Consider the following 16,189-nt stretch of genomic DNA (forward strand, 5'->3'; position numbering starts at 1 on the left):
CCAGTTTCTAAAGTTTTGTCTTAAACTTAGACGTCTCTGAGTGGTGCTATCGACTTCCTAATATGTTAATGCCCTTTGCTAACATGCATTACACGTATTGGCAAGGATCTAAAGTTATTTAATTTTGTTTTAAATTAAGAACATAATTAATCCGTTATATATATATATTTATATAATAGTTTGTTTTTTTCTTTTTTGATCGCGTTACTCGCTAAATCTATTAATCAGATTTGAAAATCTATTTTTTTATTGTTCGCCCAATTCATCAAGAAGAAGCATTTTTAAGGTACAACCCACGGGGATTTGTACCATAAAACTGCACATAATATCTAGTATAAAAACAAATTTATTAAAAAATCATAATATTATATGATTATTATATAACAACATATGCCGTAGACGGTGTAGAAGTATATCAGATGTAATAAAAAAAAAATGTTTCTTAATTCTTAACACAGTACAAACCAAATTTCAAAGTTCACTTCACGTGCTTTGAGCTATTTTGAGTGCAAGATTTCTAAAGTTTACGTATAACATAAGTTAAAGTATGTTTAGCAAAAAGTTTTATTTCAATCTGATAAATTGAAATTTCAAGCACGAGTTTAAAATTCGGTTGCAATTTTTCTACACTTATCTTATGCAAATAAGGTTCACATAATTATGTATTTCGAAAATATTCTTTAATTTTGTATAAAAACAATAGTTCTTTATTTAAATTATAGCTTTTTTGTTGCAGAGAGCCTGCTGAGCGGGTAGGATGCAGCGGCATGCACCTCATCGTGCTGCTAATGGCGCTGCTCTCGAGGGCGGTCGCCCCCCACTTACACGTAACGAGTGAGCGTTTTCTTTCAATTATATTTGAACTGTTATATTTTTTCCAGTTAGCTATAAAACGGTATCATAGCTTCCATCATATAATTAACATATATATTATTAAATGTTGGTATATCTATTTGCGATTAGTTCGACGCCGCTTAACTGATCACCCTAAGAGTTTTTACATAATTGCATATATGAAGAAGGTTACCATAATATCCACTTTCCGCTGTTCAGCCATGACCAGCTATGACAATTGGTATTTATACACAGACAGGACAATAAAAGAAACTTTAATTTCAAATAATATAATTAAAGGGCTCCCAAAGGGAGTAAATTCATATTGGTAAAATCTTCGCCCACGTTAGCTTAGCCGACTAAAATTATTCAAGTCTATCTTATTTTATTTAATCTTCAAATTCCGTCTCATGTCCGACAACTATTTCGACGAATTTCTATACCATTAATATTCATATCGTAATCCTCCCGTTGTTTCAGCGCCGGCCTCTGACTCAACATATCTGGGGTCGAGCAGAATGCCAGCAACGGTATTCAGTTTACCAATGTCACCGAGGCGAGTGTCGGTCAGACGAGGCAAAGCGGATTCCCCGATGTTGAATTATATATTTGATTCGTATGCCACTAGCAATAAACACTTTCATGACAAGTAAGTATAATTTAATTTGTCGTTTATATAAATTTTATTATTTAACTCGCGATGACAATGTAATTGATCAGTTATTATGTAAGCATTCAAATAATTTGCCAATCAATATTTGCGATTTTTTTCTTACTTAAACGCCCTTCCTTTGCACGGGTAGAAAAAGTCTTCACGGAACATTTATTTTGAAGGACAAATATACCAAAAAAACTATTTTTTGGGATAGAAACCGTCAATGGCGTACAACCCACAAAAGTTTTATTACAATCGGATATATAGTTTAAGAGCGCAAACAAACATTTATTTTTATTTTACGATAGATATGTATAGATATTTCTACACAAATATATGCCTTTCCGCTTTTGGGTTACATTATCCTGCTATTTTAATTTTCTTCATTGAAATTAAACAGCAATGGAACATCTCATGTACATCAAAGACTATTTAGTTACACAAGTGTAAAGTCCAATAGTAATTGTAGTAGTAAAAGTAAATTACATTCTACACTAAATGCTACAATTATGCTGCTACTACATTCGTATTTACAACCTTCTTACATAAGCCTCGGTCGCCGTTCGTCTCCATTTTTACTACCGCATAATAAAATTGGATCCATATTGGTTTTATATGATAACAAATCAAACCACTCTCATAAGATTTTTTAATATAATATTGTTATTAAAAATAATATAATTTTTAATATGTGCAATATCTATTAAATATAAAAGCTATACTAGACTATATTAAAAATATTATTCTCGCGCTCACAGGTGAATTACCGTGATGAGAAAACCAGCATGTGTTGTAGGGAATTTCTAGACATTAATATCCTCAGTGTAGCCGTGGGATAACCTAATTGTTTGCTAGTTAGTTTGAACTTAAAGGCATGGAAATTTTACGCCCCATTTCGTGGTGTTAGGGCTTTCTGCGGATATTCTACCGCAAACAGCAATACAAATAAGTATTGTTGTGTTCCGGTTTGAATGGTAAGTGTTATTAAAGTTGTATAATGAGTAATTAGTTCCATAGGCTGGCACATTGGCGATCTCAGGAATGGTTAATATTTCTCACAGCGCCAATGTCTATGAGCGATAGTAGCCACTTACCATATATACTATCAACTATATTACATTATCTATCATGCCTCGGAAAGTTCGTAAATTAATTTGTGTTACTTATAATCGTGTTGGATTGTAGTACATTTCAGTTTAGGCATTATTTTATGTTATATGAATACGGACGAGCAACTGGGACACCTGATGAATATTCCTGATACTTCCTGATATTACCACAATCAATGTCACAGCAATTAGTATACATGTAACTCCATTAACAATCGAATGAAGTTGATTTCAAAGGAAGAAACATTACTCAATACTGAAGCCATGCACTTGATTTATTGTTTGTCAAAAAAACAACTGTTTCGGAATAAAAAAATTAAACTTGAAGAACCAGCCAGTGTATTTGTCATATTTTTATCCACACATATTAAAAACAATTATTATATTCATTTGAAAAAGCATGAAGCTTTTATCAATTTTAATGTACACGTGTATATAAAAAACAATTATGCTTTCATTTGAAACAGAATGAAGCATTCATCTATAAAGTCAATATCATTCGTCGTTTTATTTGTTTAAAAAAAATAAGTTTTGTAAAATTGCATCATGAAAATATGCTTTTGCGAACAAACGAAAACATTTTAATTGTATTTGAAATATTTATCTCTCATTTTATTCAAGAGATAACGGAATATATGAGAGTAATGAAATTTATCAACAATATTTTTATTGTTGATAATTAAATCATCAAAGAATTGTTGATAGTTAAATCATAATACTGTTGTCTGCCTCGTTGGTCATTCTCAGTGATAGCCCGAAGTTTGAAATGTATCGACATTTGTGTGACTCGAATAGCACGTAAAATCCATTATTAGTCTTTCGCCTAAACTCTTCCTATCGGAACGCCGTATTTAGAGAATAGAGTGCACCTGGGTTTTGGCACGGATTTGATCACTGTAATCACTCACGGGGATAATCCGTGCAGTTGGATATTCCCCTGTGTGACGCAGTGATCAAAATCAATGCTTATATTCTTATTATAATTTAATTTGATTTTTAGATTACAACTTAAATGCTATCTACGCAATAAAAACTAAACCGCTTAAGAAAACAGCAAATATCTTAGAACTATGAAATTTGACGTCATTATGGCAGATGGTATTTGTTCACACCTCACTTAGATGGAAATTCTATAGAAACTGACCTCGATGACTTAAACTGTCATAACAACAAACCAAAAACCATTTTGAGCTTATAAAAAAAGGTCAAGGGCAATTTGTTCTCGCTTCGAGGTTCCGTACCATTCCGTTTAATTAAATTTGTAGGCCTAACTCTGTTTATAAATCTAAACATATAATTCCTTTAAAATTTAAAAAAAAAATCAATTGTCAACTTAATTTTAAAAATCCATAAATATGCGTCGTTATGGATCCGGGTTACTAGATAACCGATTGCCAGAACTAATCCACAAATGTGAACAGATTAGTTAAACAATGCTGTGTCTTCTTATTTCGAAAGTCAAATCAACAATGACAGAAAAGGAAAAATCTATATTTAACTAAACAGCTGTTTGTGATTTTTCATTTTTTTCATTTTCATCGGATATACGAAACCCTATAAAGTCCATTATGATTTTGTTAGAAATGGGAAAGACTGACCAACATAAATATTTGATTTCGTAAACGCGAACGAAATATCTTTCACATGAAACCATAAAAGTCAGTAACTTTAATATAAGTATAACAATATAAAAAAATTGAAAGGAATACAATTTGCTTTATATGTACACTACATTATTTATATAACATATTATTTACTTTATATATTTTTTTAAACTGAAACTCGGTCGCAACGCCACATACCAGGTCCCATCTGTACCATCCAAGAATCCACTTACACACAAAAAATATCATTAAATTCTGTCCAGCAGTTTCCAGAGTTGAGTAACATACACATACTACAGAAGAATTATATACATAAAGATATAATATGTATTATTTAGTAGATATTTTCAGTAGTAGTAACAGCCTGTTAATGTCCCACTGCTGGGCTAAGGCCTCCTCTCACTTTTGAGGAGAAGGTTTGGAGGTTATTCCACCACGCTGCTCCAATGCAGGTGGGTAGAATACACATGTGGCAGGATTTCAATGAAATTAGACACATGCAGGTTTCCTCACGATGTTTTCCTTCACCGTCAAGCACGAGATGAATTATAAACACAAAATAAGCACATGAAAATTCAGTGGTGCTTGCCCGGGTTTGAATCCACGATCATCGGTTAAGATTCACGCGTTCGAACCACTGGGCCATCTCGGCTTTTTTATAATTTTTTATATAGTAGATATTTAACTTACAACATTTTTCAATTATTTTGCCTGTGTCTACATCAGTATCTTTAAATAAACATTAATTACATTCCAGTATTTCTAAAACAGGCCTTTGTAATTAAATATATTTGTTTGTGTTTAATATTTATATATACATGTTTGGTTCATAATAGTAAAATAAATATAAATAAATTCGCTCTTTTATACTAGGTCCACTTGTGCAACATAACCCCCAATATTAAATCGTTCGACGTGCGACTAACAATTTCATTGAATGATATAATTGCCGTGTAAAAATAATCCTATTCAGAAAGAAATACTAAACAAAATACAGTTGTTAGTTTTGCGTATTTATTTAATTAAAAAACGGTACATTTACAATTTTATGTTTTCGTTAGTGAAACATTGATGACTTATAAACCACCAAGCGCGTCACCAACCTTTGGAACTACGATATAAATGTCCCTTTTTCCTGGATTTTATTGGATTCTCACTCACACATCAAATCGAAATGTAACGATACTAAGTTTTCTGTTTAGCGGTAGAATATTTGATGAGTGGGTGGTACCTAACCAGACCAGCTTACAAAAAACCCTACCATAAAGTAAAGATCGTAATTGCAATACGTCAATTTCAAAAGATATGTAAGTGACTGTGATTGTGATTTCAGTAAAGTTAGTCACAAGCTGGTTATCTTAAGACATTTTACTTCACTGGCGAGTACTTAATGTATCACAAATACAAATTAAAAAATAAATTAATGCTTGCCTGTTTGTTTTCGATTAAGATTCACGCGTTCTAACCACTGAGTTATTTGCACATAATGAACCTAATTAGTACTTTTTAATTCTTGTATAAAACAAGTATTTCCAATGTTTATAGTGTAACACAAAAGGGCTTGTTCAAAGTAATTACGAGTATTTCCATTTCTAACTCACGAGCTCCATTTCACGGTCTAATAGCGAACAATTTTAAACACCCTGCGGAGTTGAAGATTTATTTAACTTTTTATGTAGTATAGTTTTTTCTAAGAATATTCCTTAAATTGAACAGAAGCTTTTTTTATTTTAAAGCGCTTTTTGTTCATTCAATTAATTATGTATTTCATGACCATATATCATATATACATAGATTAGTATTATATTATTTTATGTAAAAACATCTGTTCCCATAAACTTCCTTTCATAATATATACATGCATATTTCCTCTCAACGTTTTGGTTAACCGTCGATAATGTAAATTTCAGTCAAAAATTAAGAAAATTTAGTTTTGAAAACTCTTTTTGTATAAAATAATTAGGCAGACGGGCAAATGAGCCACCCAATGGAAAGTAAGGTAAATATTAATCGTTCCTTACATCACCAATGCGACACCAACCTTGGGAAATAAGATTTTATGTTCCTTGTACCTGTTTTTATACTGGCTTACTGACCCATACAAACGTTTTCGTTTTTACTTAACCTGCAAAAGCCACACCTCATAAGAAAATCAAGCATTTTTTTTGATTCTGTAATTTAAATTGCAACAAAGAGTAACCACAGTTTCTCTTGCCAGCTCTTCTTTATAAAATCAACGTTCCGAACCGATGGTAGCTTTAAATTTTATTCAATACTGTACCACGACGATTCAAAAGTGCCTAATTCGAATGAGCCAGCTTGAATAAAAATAGGGGTTTATTTGCTATTCTATTCTCTAGTTCTTTTAGAGGAAAAGTTTGTTTTCAGCATTTTTTACAAAAATACCTGGAACATAGCTCATAAATTAATCGCTGTGTCATTTCTGACAGAGCAGAATAGAACTCATTGCAATCCATAGCCGTTATAAAAGATTCTATGTTAGCAAATCGATCAATATTATCAGTTCTTAATGCTGGTTGTGTGGAAGAAGGAAAACCAACCCAAAAGTTAAAATATCTAAAACAGGATTGACATCAGACAAGTGCTAGAAATTCAAAATCAACTTGGAACTTTGTATCTACAGAAATCTTCTCGCGATTTGGATTTCATTCCCTTGGTCGAATTCAATTTCCGCTATGGATAAACATACTTTCTTCATGCATATTTACATGAAGAAAATAGGTTTTGTTGTCGTATGGATTTTGAAAAAGAATTTTATTTGTGTAATAGTAGATAATCGTAACGACCACCCACGGAAATTTAAGTTACAAAATGAATATATACATATTATAAAATAATTCCGTCTGGTTGATCGATGACGTATGGTTGAGTAAGTTCTGTATTAAAAACCTCTCGAGATTTACCTTAAAGACATTAGACATCATAGTCGATTATATGCTCCTATGTCCCATATGCTCATCCGCCTTCCTATTCTATAAAAAAAGTGTTTACCAATAGATTGAGTAATTCCTGAAGAAAGTTTAAGTGTATTTACATTACAGTTTTGTAAAAATTGGCTTTAATATGACGATAAATGTTGAAGATCTCGAAAAAAATCTTGCAGACTTGTAGTAGCTTTTCTAACTTGGGCCACGTAAACCATCAGAATTACGATTCATTTATTTCGTCAGTATTACGAAATAAACACTTTATGCTGTCCTATGACCTATTATTCTGCCTGTGCAAAGCCGGGACGGGTAGCTACAGTACAGTAATAGCCTGTTAATGTCCCACTGCTGGTCTAAAGCCTCCCCTCCATTTTGAGGAGAAGGTTTGGAGCTTATTCCACCACACTACTCCAATGCAACCCGCATTTGCTAGGTAGCTAGTAATAAACACACTAAATTGGCTGGCACGAGACGCTCAAAGTTGATATTCATTAAAATATATTTAAATTAAAGAACACTGATAAATAAAAATGTAATAGGTTATATAAATTAAAACATTTTGTTTCAGTTACTAAAATAATTATATATTTTTCTTATTATTATAATAACACATAACAACGTAGTATAAATATTATACACGCCAAGCAATCAAGGGAGTAGATAGCGGCGGTGGAGGTGCCGTGACGGAAAAATATTACTATCTTTGTTGGACTAAGATTGACTTTTTGATCGATTCGATTAGAAGAATAACGATAGCTCAGCACTACTACTATTGTACTTGCCTGTTTACCCCTGAGCCCTGTAGTGTTATGAAAACAATAAAAGTGCTTTCCTACGTTCATATTACTTCGACAACATGAATTTTAAAATAAGGCTTGGAACAATAAATACTCTGTGGAAAAAATCTGGCCAACGCGGTTCAGAAATTTTAATTTTATTAAATTAGCGCGCTATCTTTTAGCACCGGGGTATAACATACGTATTTTACACGTTATATTCAGAATTGCACTTACTTCTTCGTTAGCGCGTTTCAGATATTTTATTCCAAATTTCAAGTTACTATGAGTTTTCAGTCAGTCAGAGGACATTGTAATATTCATGTTTATAAGTAAAATGGTGACAAAGTGAATTTGAATGCATTTCATACAAGGCGTTGTAGAAGAAAACATGAATATGTTAAAATAATAATCCTTTGAAGTAACTTTCATAAGAAGCTGTTATATTGTAGTTGAGAATTTGAATTCGCTAACAAAAGTTTTACGCAAACGAGAATTGAAACTTACCGTAATTATATTTTAACATAAAACATTTTCGACGAACTGCTTTCGTGTATTGTAATAAATTTTGTAAATAACATCATAATGGATGTAATTATTATATTACTCGGACTTTGTACGAAAAATGTGTTTTTAACACATTATATTTTTGTTATATAATTATAAACAAACGTTTTGATGGCAATGGTACAAGTTCGAGCGCAAATAGCGCAATGATTTACGGGCCGTCTAGCGATGTAAAAGTCGCAAGTTCAAACGTATCCTAAAGGGGTAAGTAGGAATATTAGAAATTCGTTAAAAAACTGGCCTTGCTAATATTGTTTTTTTTTTTAAGTTTATATTGCTTTATCTGTTTTGTTAGTCTTGTTGCCTATCTGTCAAGGCCACATATTCCAGTGCTGAGTTCTATCCCCGGGTCAGCTCACTAAAAAAGTTATTGGCATTTTCTATCGAAAAATATTTCAGTAGCAACCTGATGACTGAAATTTGGAAGTATGTACATTCCCGTGATTTAGACAGAACGTAAAGCCGTTGGTTACGGTTAGTGAATATTGAAACAGTACATTATTCGAGCACGATACATATTAAAATAGTTAAAATATTATTTTAAAGTACATTTAAATCATATTAATAAAAAAAAACCTTATTGAGCTATATTACACTGTATTGTGTTTTATGTAATTACTAGTATTTTCTATTTTTTTTTTAAAGTATACTTTTTCATTTTTAGTTAAGCAATTATTATTAGTAGTCAGAAAGCTATTTCAGCCATGATATAGGTAATCACAGCTATTTCTCTGATTCCTTGCCGAAGACGGCCATCGCAGTGGTTAGTGGATGAGAATTCCACCTAACACACGGTGCCTGCATAAACCTACTTTATAAAAGATATATATATTTTAATTTGACTTTTCAGTTTCCCTACGTCTCTTAAAAATAATATTTATACTCGTAGAACACTACACAAATTTTCTACATTGACTAGCGTAATACATTGTTTATTCAATAATAAAAGTTACGAAAGTTTTTATTTAAGTAGTCGTAAAGTGTTCAAAGTTAGTAGTGTATTTATTGCGTTACCGTTTCTGATGGAATTATGTAAAGCTGCTTACAGACTTGGGGCAATAAGTGTCGAGCAGATGTGCTTGCACAAAAACCTAACAACAAGTAAATTCTATAAAACATATTTTTCAACAAGTAAGTAGTGAAAGACAATCTCTTGTAGGAATCATTTGCCCGCCCACTAATCAGTTTTACAGTAACAGCCTGTTAATATCCCACTGCTGTTCTAAAGCCTCCTCTTTTGGGAAGGGGTTTTAGAGCCTATTCCACCACGCTGCTCCAATGCGGAATTGGTAGAATACACATGTGGCAGAATTTCAATGAAATCAGACACATGCAAGTTTCCTCACGAAGTTTTCCTTCACCGTCAAGAACGAGATAAATCATAAACACAAATTAGGCACATGAAAATTCAGTGGTGCTTGCACGCGTTTGACCTCACGATCATCGGTTAAGATTCACGCGTTCTAACCACTAGGCCATCTCGGCATTTCAATCAGTTTTATAAAAAGAAAATAGTTATATATTTAAATTTCAATGGCTATGTAAATAGACGGACAATTCAAGGTAATCATTGTCAGTGTGTGTCATAGCGTAAAATATGTATATATAAATTTATATACGTGCTATCATTCATTTCATTATTTTTTCAAGCCCTTATTACGTACAAAATTGTAACAGAAATGTGTTTTATTATTCAAAGAAAAAAAAGGAATTGAAGTTACATTTAAAAAAGGGGAAAAATATTTTTTTTTTAATAATTTTTCTCATCAACATTTTCTCGTAACGTGTACTTCTTTTCGTTATTAGTTCTTTTATAATATTACATTCGTTAATGGAACGTGCTAAACTGCGAATCACTCGTGTGGAGTAAAGGCTAGTCCATACTAAAAATATAATATTTTTGAATTTATTTAACATTCGCAATTCACACGCACATATTATTAAAAATTCGTGTAAAAATATCATAGTTTGATTCAAAAACGAGTGGTAGTTTGGATTCAATTCGAGAATAAAAATCACGTTATATAAATTAAAAAAAAAACAAAAGGTACTTAAAGTATTTTGAATTATATATAGTATAAATTAATCGATTTTTACTTAAAAAAACTACTACTTTGTTGTAATTTGTTGTGCAGTCTAAGCCTAATATTAAACTTAAATATTTGTGACAATATTATGCTCGAGAACGTTTTATTTTAAAACACGTTGACTATTAAATTAAAAACAATACAAAAAACAATAAACGAAATTAACTTTTTTCAAGTTAATATTTCGTCACCATATTCACGTCTAAAATTATTTTTGCATTTCGAATACAATGTTATACATGTTAAATTCATGAGAGCAAAGAAAAAATACGTTTTTATATTAAAATATTTCCTTCCTTAACAGTTGAATTATACAGTCGTGTCTTTATTACAAACTAAAAGAATTTTCTTCGAGTCGACAAACAAGGCGACATTTTATTAAATTTTTGTTTCGAGAATTTGTGTTGTAGTGAATATAATTTAGGTTGGTGAGCTGATTTTTTACTGGTGGTAGAGCTCGTCTGGGTAGGTACCACCCACTCATCAGATATTCTACCGCAATACAACAGTACTTGCTATTGTTGGATACCGGTTTGAAAGGTGAGTGAGCCAGGGCAATTTCAGGCATAAGGGACATAACATCTTAGTTTCTAAGGTTACTGGCGCATTGGTGATAGCGATAAGCGATGGTTAACATTTCTTTCAACGCCAATGTCTATGGGCGGTCGTGATCACTGGCCATCAGGTGGCCTATTTTCTCGTCCACCTACTTTTTCTATAAAAATAAACATGATATTTACTGACATATATAAAGTTAGAGGGCCGTCATCAGCAAAAATGTAAAATTTGAATAGTAAAATTGTGAAACAAAATACCCAGTAAGAATAAGTAATTATTAATTTAAATTCCTGAAATACTACTTCAAATATTAACTCGGACAAAATAAATGGAAATATTTGGAAACACACCATAAAGCAAGCTCCACGATTATTAGTCACGCTAGTCGGTAATTAAAAGTTAAACTATACTTTATTGAACCTTGAAAATTTTTGCCATTTACGAAATTTATACGAACTTCGAATATTTTCTTAGTATTTCTAAAAGTTATTGAAAATTAATGCTAATTTAAAATGTTACAGAAATTATAGTTTTCATAAGTTCTAGGATATTATATTCGTTTAGAATTTAATAACCACTTGTATTTTGTATTTCACGGACAGTTTCTCCTGCTGATTCACCATTCGAACCTATATTATTATTAAAACTTGATATCTGGTAGTAAAAAGTATCCAATGAGTTTTTTTTTTGTGGAAATGATGTCATTGAGCGATTAGATTTTAAGTCTCGGCATTATGACCCATATGTTTTGGGACATTAAAAACAGGGTCACAAAAAATAAACTTATATTACGTGTATTCTTAATTTAAATTATGCCGGAAATTGTGAGTTATATTTTTAAAACCAAAGTTCAAGTATCAAAGTTGCTTCGACAACAGCTCGTCGTGACGTAAAATAATACATTTTACGTTGAAATTACAAAATATAACGTTTACACATTGTTGCAGGTTTAAAGCGCCATCATTTGAAGGCGACTTGAATTCAGACGCTTCTATAGATGCAGACACAGGTGCAACTGTTTTATTTGATTGCAGAGTATCCTCATTGAGAGATAAAACGGTTAGTGTGACAAAGGATAAACGTATACTTTAATTTGTTCGAGTAATACCATGTCACAACAAACTACTGCTACTATTTGATGTAGAGTTATTTTCTGAGCTGTACTTAACTTACTTAAGCTATATGTATATATAAATAATAATAATCAAAAAATATTATAATCTGTTAAATTTTAAATAAAAATCTTAGTTTGATTTTTCTTAATATCGTTAAAAGGTATTCCTTGCTAAAGATATAATTGATGTGTTCTTTATATATAAATTACTATCCGCAAAACAATGATTACGTTATACTTTTTATTATACCACTAAAAATTTGTTAACATAAAACTTGTATCTAATATTTATTAAACTGTTTGACGTATTTACATTTTTCCCAGACAAATTTTCTTTTATGTCGGGACTAAAACTTATGATCACTATTATTATTTTCTTTAAGAAACATCATATTATATTTTATTGTTTTGAAAGGTCTCTTATGTTTTTTTGGTAAAATTGTATGTACAAAGTTAAACTATCCGACTTTCTAACCGTGAATTATTTTATTTTATTTTTTACACGTTTTCATGATTCAATATTATTTTAACATATATTTAGATACGATCCAAAATAAAAATGAGTTGAATCTTATGAATGTAGAATGTCATTTATTATAATGAACTACGCAATATGGTTAAGAAAAGTTATATTGAAGAAACGATTAACGATTCCTACAACTATAATATTATGAGCCGAAATATTACAAATTACTATGATTTGACTCATTAGTTCCTTTATCTAACTATTTTTAGTATAATATATGTCTTAAATATTATAGATATACTATTTATATTCTTATATTGTATAGACCATCTTTTTATTAGGTATCGTGGCTCAGAGTGTCTGATGGTGAAAATCTGGAATTACTCACTGTAGACTTGGAAACACACACAGCTGACACGAGGTAAAATTTTATATTACTCATAAGATAATAGTTTTAAAAGAATCTATTCCTGATAAAATGTGTAACATAAATTTATTTTATATTGTATTATATTAAAAACCTACGTATTTCTCTTAATCTTACAAACCAAAACATAGAATCTTAATCTCTCGTGTTGCATAAATATTTTGATTTTGATATCATTTTTACATCCGTAATTTTGTATCTTTAAAGTTAATAAAGATTGATTTGGACGTTATTAAAAAAATGCGTAGACATTATTTTCTACTGATTGCTAAAAGACACATAAAAATCCAATCATAAAAAGTTTTGGTGAAAAAATGTCGCACATATAAACATACAAGTAAAACATAGAACCTTTTTTGAAGTCGGTTAAAAACAAAATTCATTTGTCTCCACGAACTAAGTAGCTAAACTGTACTCCCAGTTAGTTTACGACGTCCTAACAAGCTCATCTCAACTTACCCATTCAGGTACAAAGTAGATCTGGCAGGTGAAACTTGGAAGCTTACGCTGTCAGATGCCAAAGTGCAGGATTCCGGTATATACGGTTGTCACGTGTCCACCCACCCCCCCATGTTGAAACGTTTTCAGCTAAAAGTTCATCGTAAGTTTATTAGTATTTAATATAATTATTATTAAGTCATAATATGTATAGTTATTTAATGTAATCGACAATTATCTGATATATGAATATTATCTTAGATTTATAGTTTACCTACAATTGGTCCATTCGTTTAAAATAAATGTAGTGTACGAGATAATTTTAAGTGAGTATTCAGATAAAAAAGTCACGATAGGATAAGAAGTAATATTTGTCTTCACTGCCGAACACGAAATATATTTCGGTTAAGAATCAGGTTTTTTAGCCACTGAGCCATTGCGTAGTAAAATATATAAAAAATAAACAGTGGAGGTATAAATTCATATTATTATGAATTCTATTATAATAGTATACCTGCCGTAGTGTATTAGGAAGTTTTAACTTAAGCTGATTTACTGGAAATAAATCTTTGATCCGAGTTCTATGACTAGACAAAACATCGTACAATATATTGAAAGTACATGTATGAAAAACAAAAGCAAAACCTTATAACATAATCCTTTTATATTGTGAAATATTATTTTGTATAAAAAAAATATTATACAGCGTGTTTTTTTTCCAGCGCCAGAAATGAAAATGAACAAAGAGGCTTTCCTCGAGAGCGGAGAAACTCTATCTCTTAAATGCGCGGTATTGCATTTAAGTCCCGGTGATATAACGCCGGAATTGCATTGGTATCGAGGCAACAATACTACGCCTCTTGATGAGATTCGGGGAGGAGTACTCGTCGAAACAGACCTCTTAACCCTCACAAGCCACCTTCAAGTAAGTTAACCAAACAAATTTGTGTTTCATTTCATTCCCAATTCAAAATTGGATTTGCTTTTAAGCAAATGGTGGGTTTTATTACTGATTTATAACCAGATAGGATCGGATTGATAATATTTTTTAAAAACTTTTCTAATCAATAATTTAAATATGTAATTAAACAATAAAATACAAAACTATCCAAGCTCGCTAGACGATGAGGTGGGTGTTTTATTTATCACACATTTAAACAAGTAAATAAGTGATGTTATTTACAATCATACTAATATGTATATTATATATAAGAGGTGAGTTTTGTTTCTTTGTTTATTAATTCTCGTATCGCGTAAATATCACGAATTCTATTGATATAGAACGATGGATGGAGTATCAATTTAGTTTAGTTTCAGATGTAACATAGGCGTTATGTAACGTAGTTCGTGAATATTTCGGTCCGAGTACTTTAGAAGCGAACGCTGCCAAAATTATTGCATACACGAAAATACTTATAAAATATTTGTAAATATCTGAAATCATATTCATCTTTTATTGATAAATCAGAGAGTCAGTCAAAAATCGTTTTATGTACAAAATAATATAAAAAAATGGCGACAAATTTAGTTTTATTATATTGTCACTAATTTGTAATTTGAATCAAAAGTCTTAATAAAATTAAATTTTGAAAAAATACGAAGTGCGTTTTTTTATACAATAGGTAGGCGGAAGAGCATATGGGCCACCTGAAGGTAAGCGGTTACCAACGCCTATAGATATTGGCATTGTAAGAATTATTAACCATAGCTTACATCGCTATTGCGCCACCAACCTTGGGTCCAAAGATGTTATGTCCCTTGTGTAATACAACAATACCAAGTACTTTTGCGGTAGAATATCTGATGAGTGGGTGATACCTCCCCAGACGAGCTTCCACAAAGCCCTACCACCAGTAAAGCGTGGGGCATAAATATAGGGTATAAATTATATTTTGTAATTTTTAAGTCAAACTTTAGTTACTTTTCGTAAATCTTTATCTTTAATATTCATTCCAGCTTGCAAGGAAAATAAATATAGACCTACGTTTTTAATAATATATACATAACGCGCACAAAATGCGTACCTAACACTTAAAAATCGTTAATTTTGATGTCTGGTACTAATCGACTAATTCAAAATGTTATATGATCATGAATATTATGGGAGTATAACATACTTCTGTTAAACACAATATTTATATATGGACCAACTCAAATCAAATTCGTCAAATTTGCCTAATGGACCCATTTAAAGTGTATTTTGTATAACTCAAGGTATGGCGAAGAAAAACTTATTGTAACTTTAAATAAGGAAAATAATGCTGATTAATTTATTTTTAATCATTTCAATTCAATTCAGTTTATTTATTTTTTTCAAATTATACCTTATTTTATTAGTTATATACAGACATTTTTATAAAATACAAAATTAAAATAAAAAGAACAAAATACACATTACAAATTTAAAGCAGAAACACGCCTTCTAAAAGATTGTCCTGTGGCATTATACCCAAGACGCTGGCACTGTTGCCTCTGCACCGCTAGACTCAACCTTTGGGCTAAATAAGCGCCAGTTTTGGGTCATCAGAAGTGTGGACCAGTTTCTTAGAAATATCTTTTATGATTCTTTTTGTATCGGATGATCATGGTCCCAATGTTTCAAAACC

The 16,189-nt window shown here is 31.1% G+C and overlaps 1 protein-coding gene across 1 annotated transcript in view; it reads left to right on the plus strand.

Annotated features, from left to right (window-relative positions):
* The first annotated feature begins 1,352 nt into the window (after positions 1-1,352).
* LOC126776600 (leucine-rich repeats and immunoglobulin-like domains protein 1) overlaps positions 1,353-16,189 on the plus strand; it is a 42,519-nt gene continuing 27,682 nt past the window's right edge. The window contains exons 1-5 of the mRNA XM_050499247.1: positions 1,353-1,483; positions 12,086-12,197; positions 13,060-13,139; positions 13,613-13,746; positions 14,306-14,508. Coding sequence (XP_050355204.1) covers positions 1,353-1,483; positions 12,086-12,197; positions 13,060-13,139; positions 13,613-13,746; positions 14,306-14,508 — 660 coding nt within the window. The remainder of the gene's footprint in view (positions 1,484-12,085; positions 12,198-13,059; positions 13,140-13,612; positions 13,747-14,305; positions 14,509-16,189) is intronic.

Source organism: Nymphalis io, chromosome 20 (genome assembly GCF_905147045.1).
Source record: "Nymphalis io chromosome 20, ilAglIoxx1.1, whole genome shotgun sequence".
In the NCBI taxonomy this organism is placed as follows: Eukaryota; Metazoa; Arthropoda; class Insecta; order Lepidoptera; family Nymphalidae; genus Nymphalis; species Nymphalis io.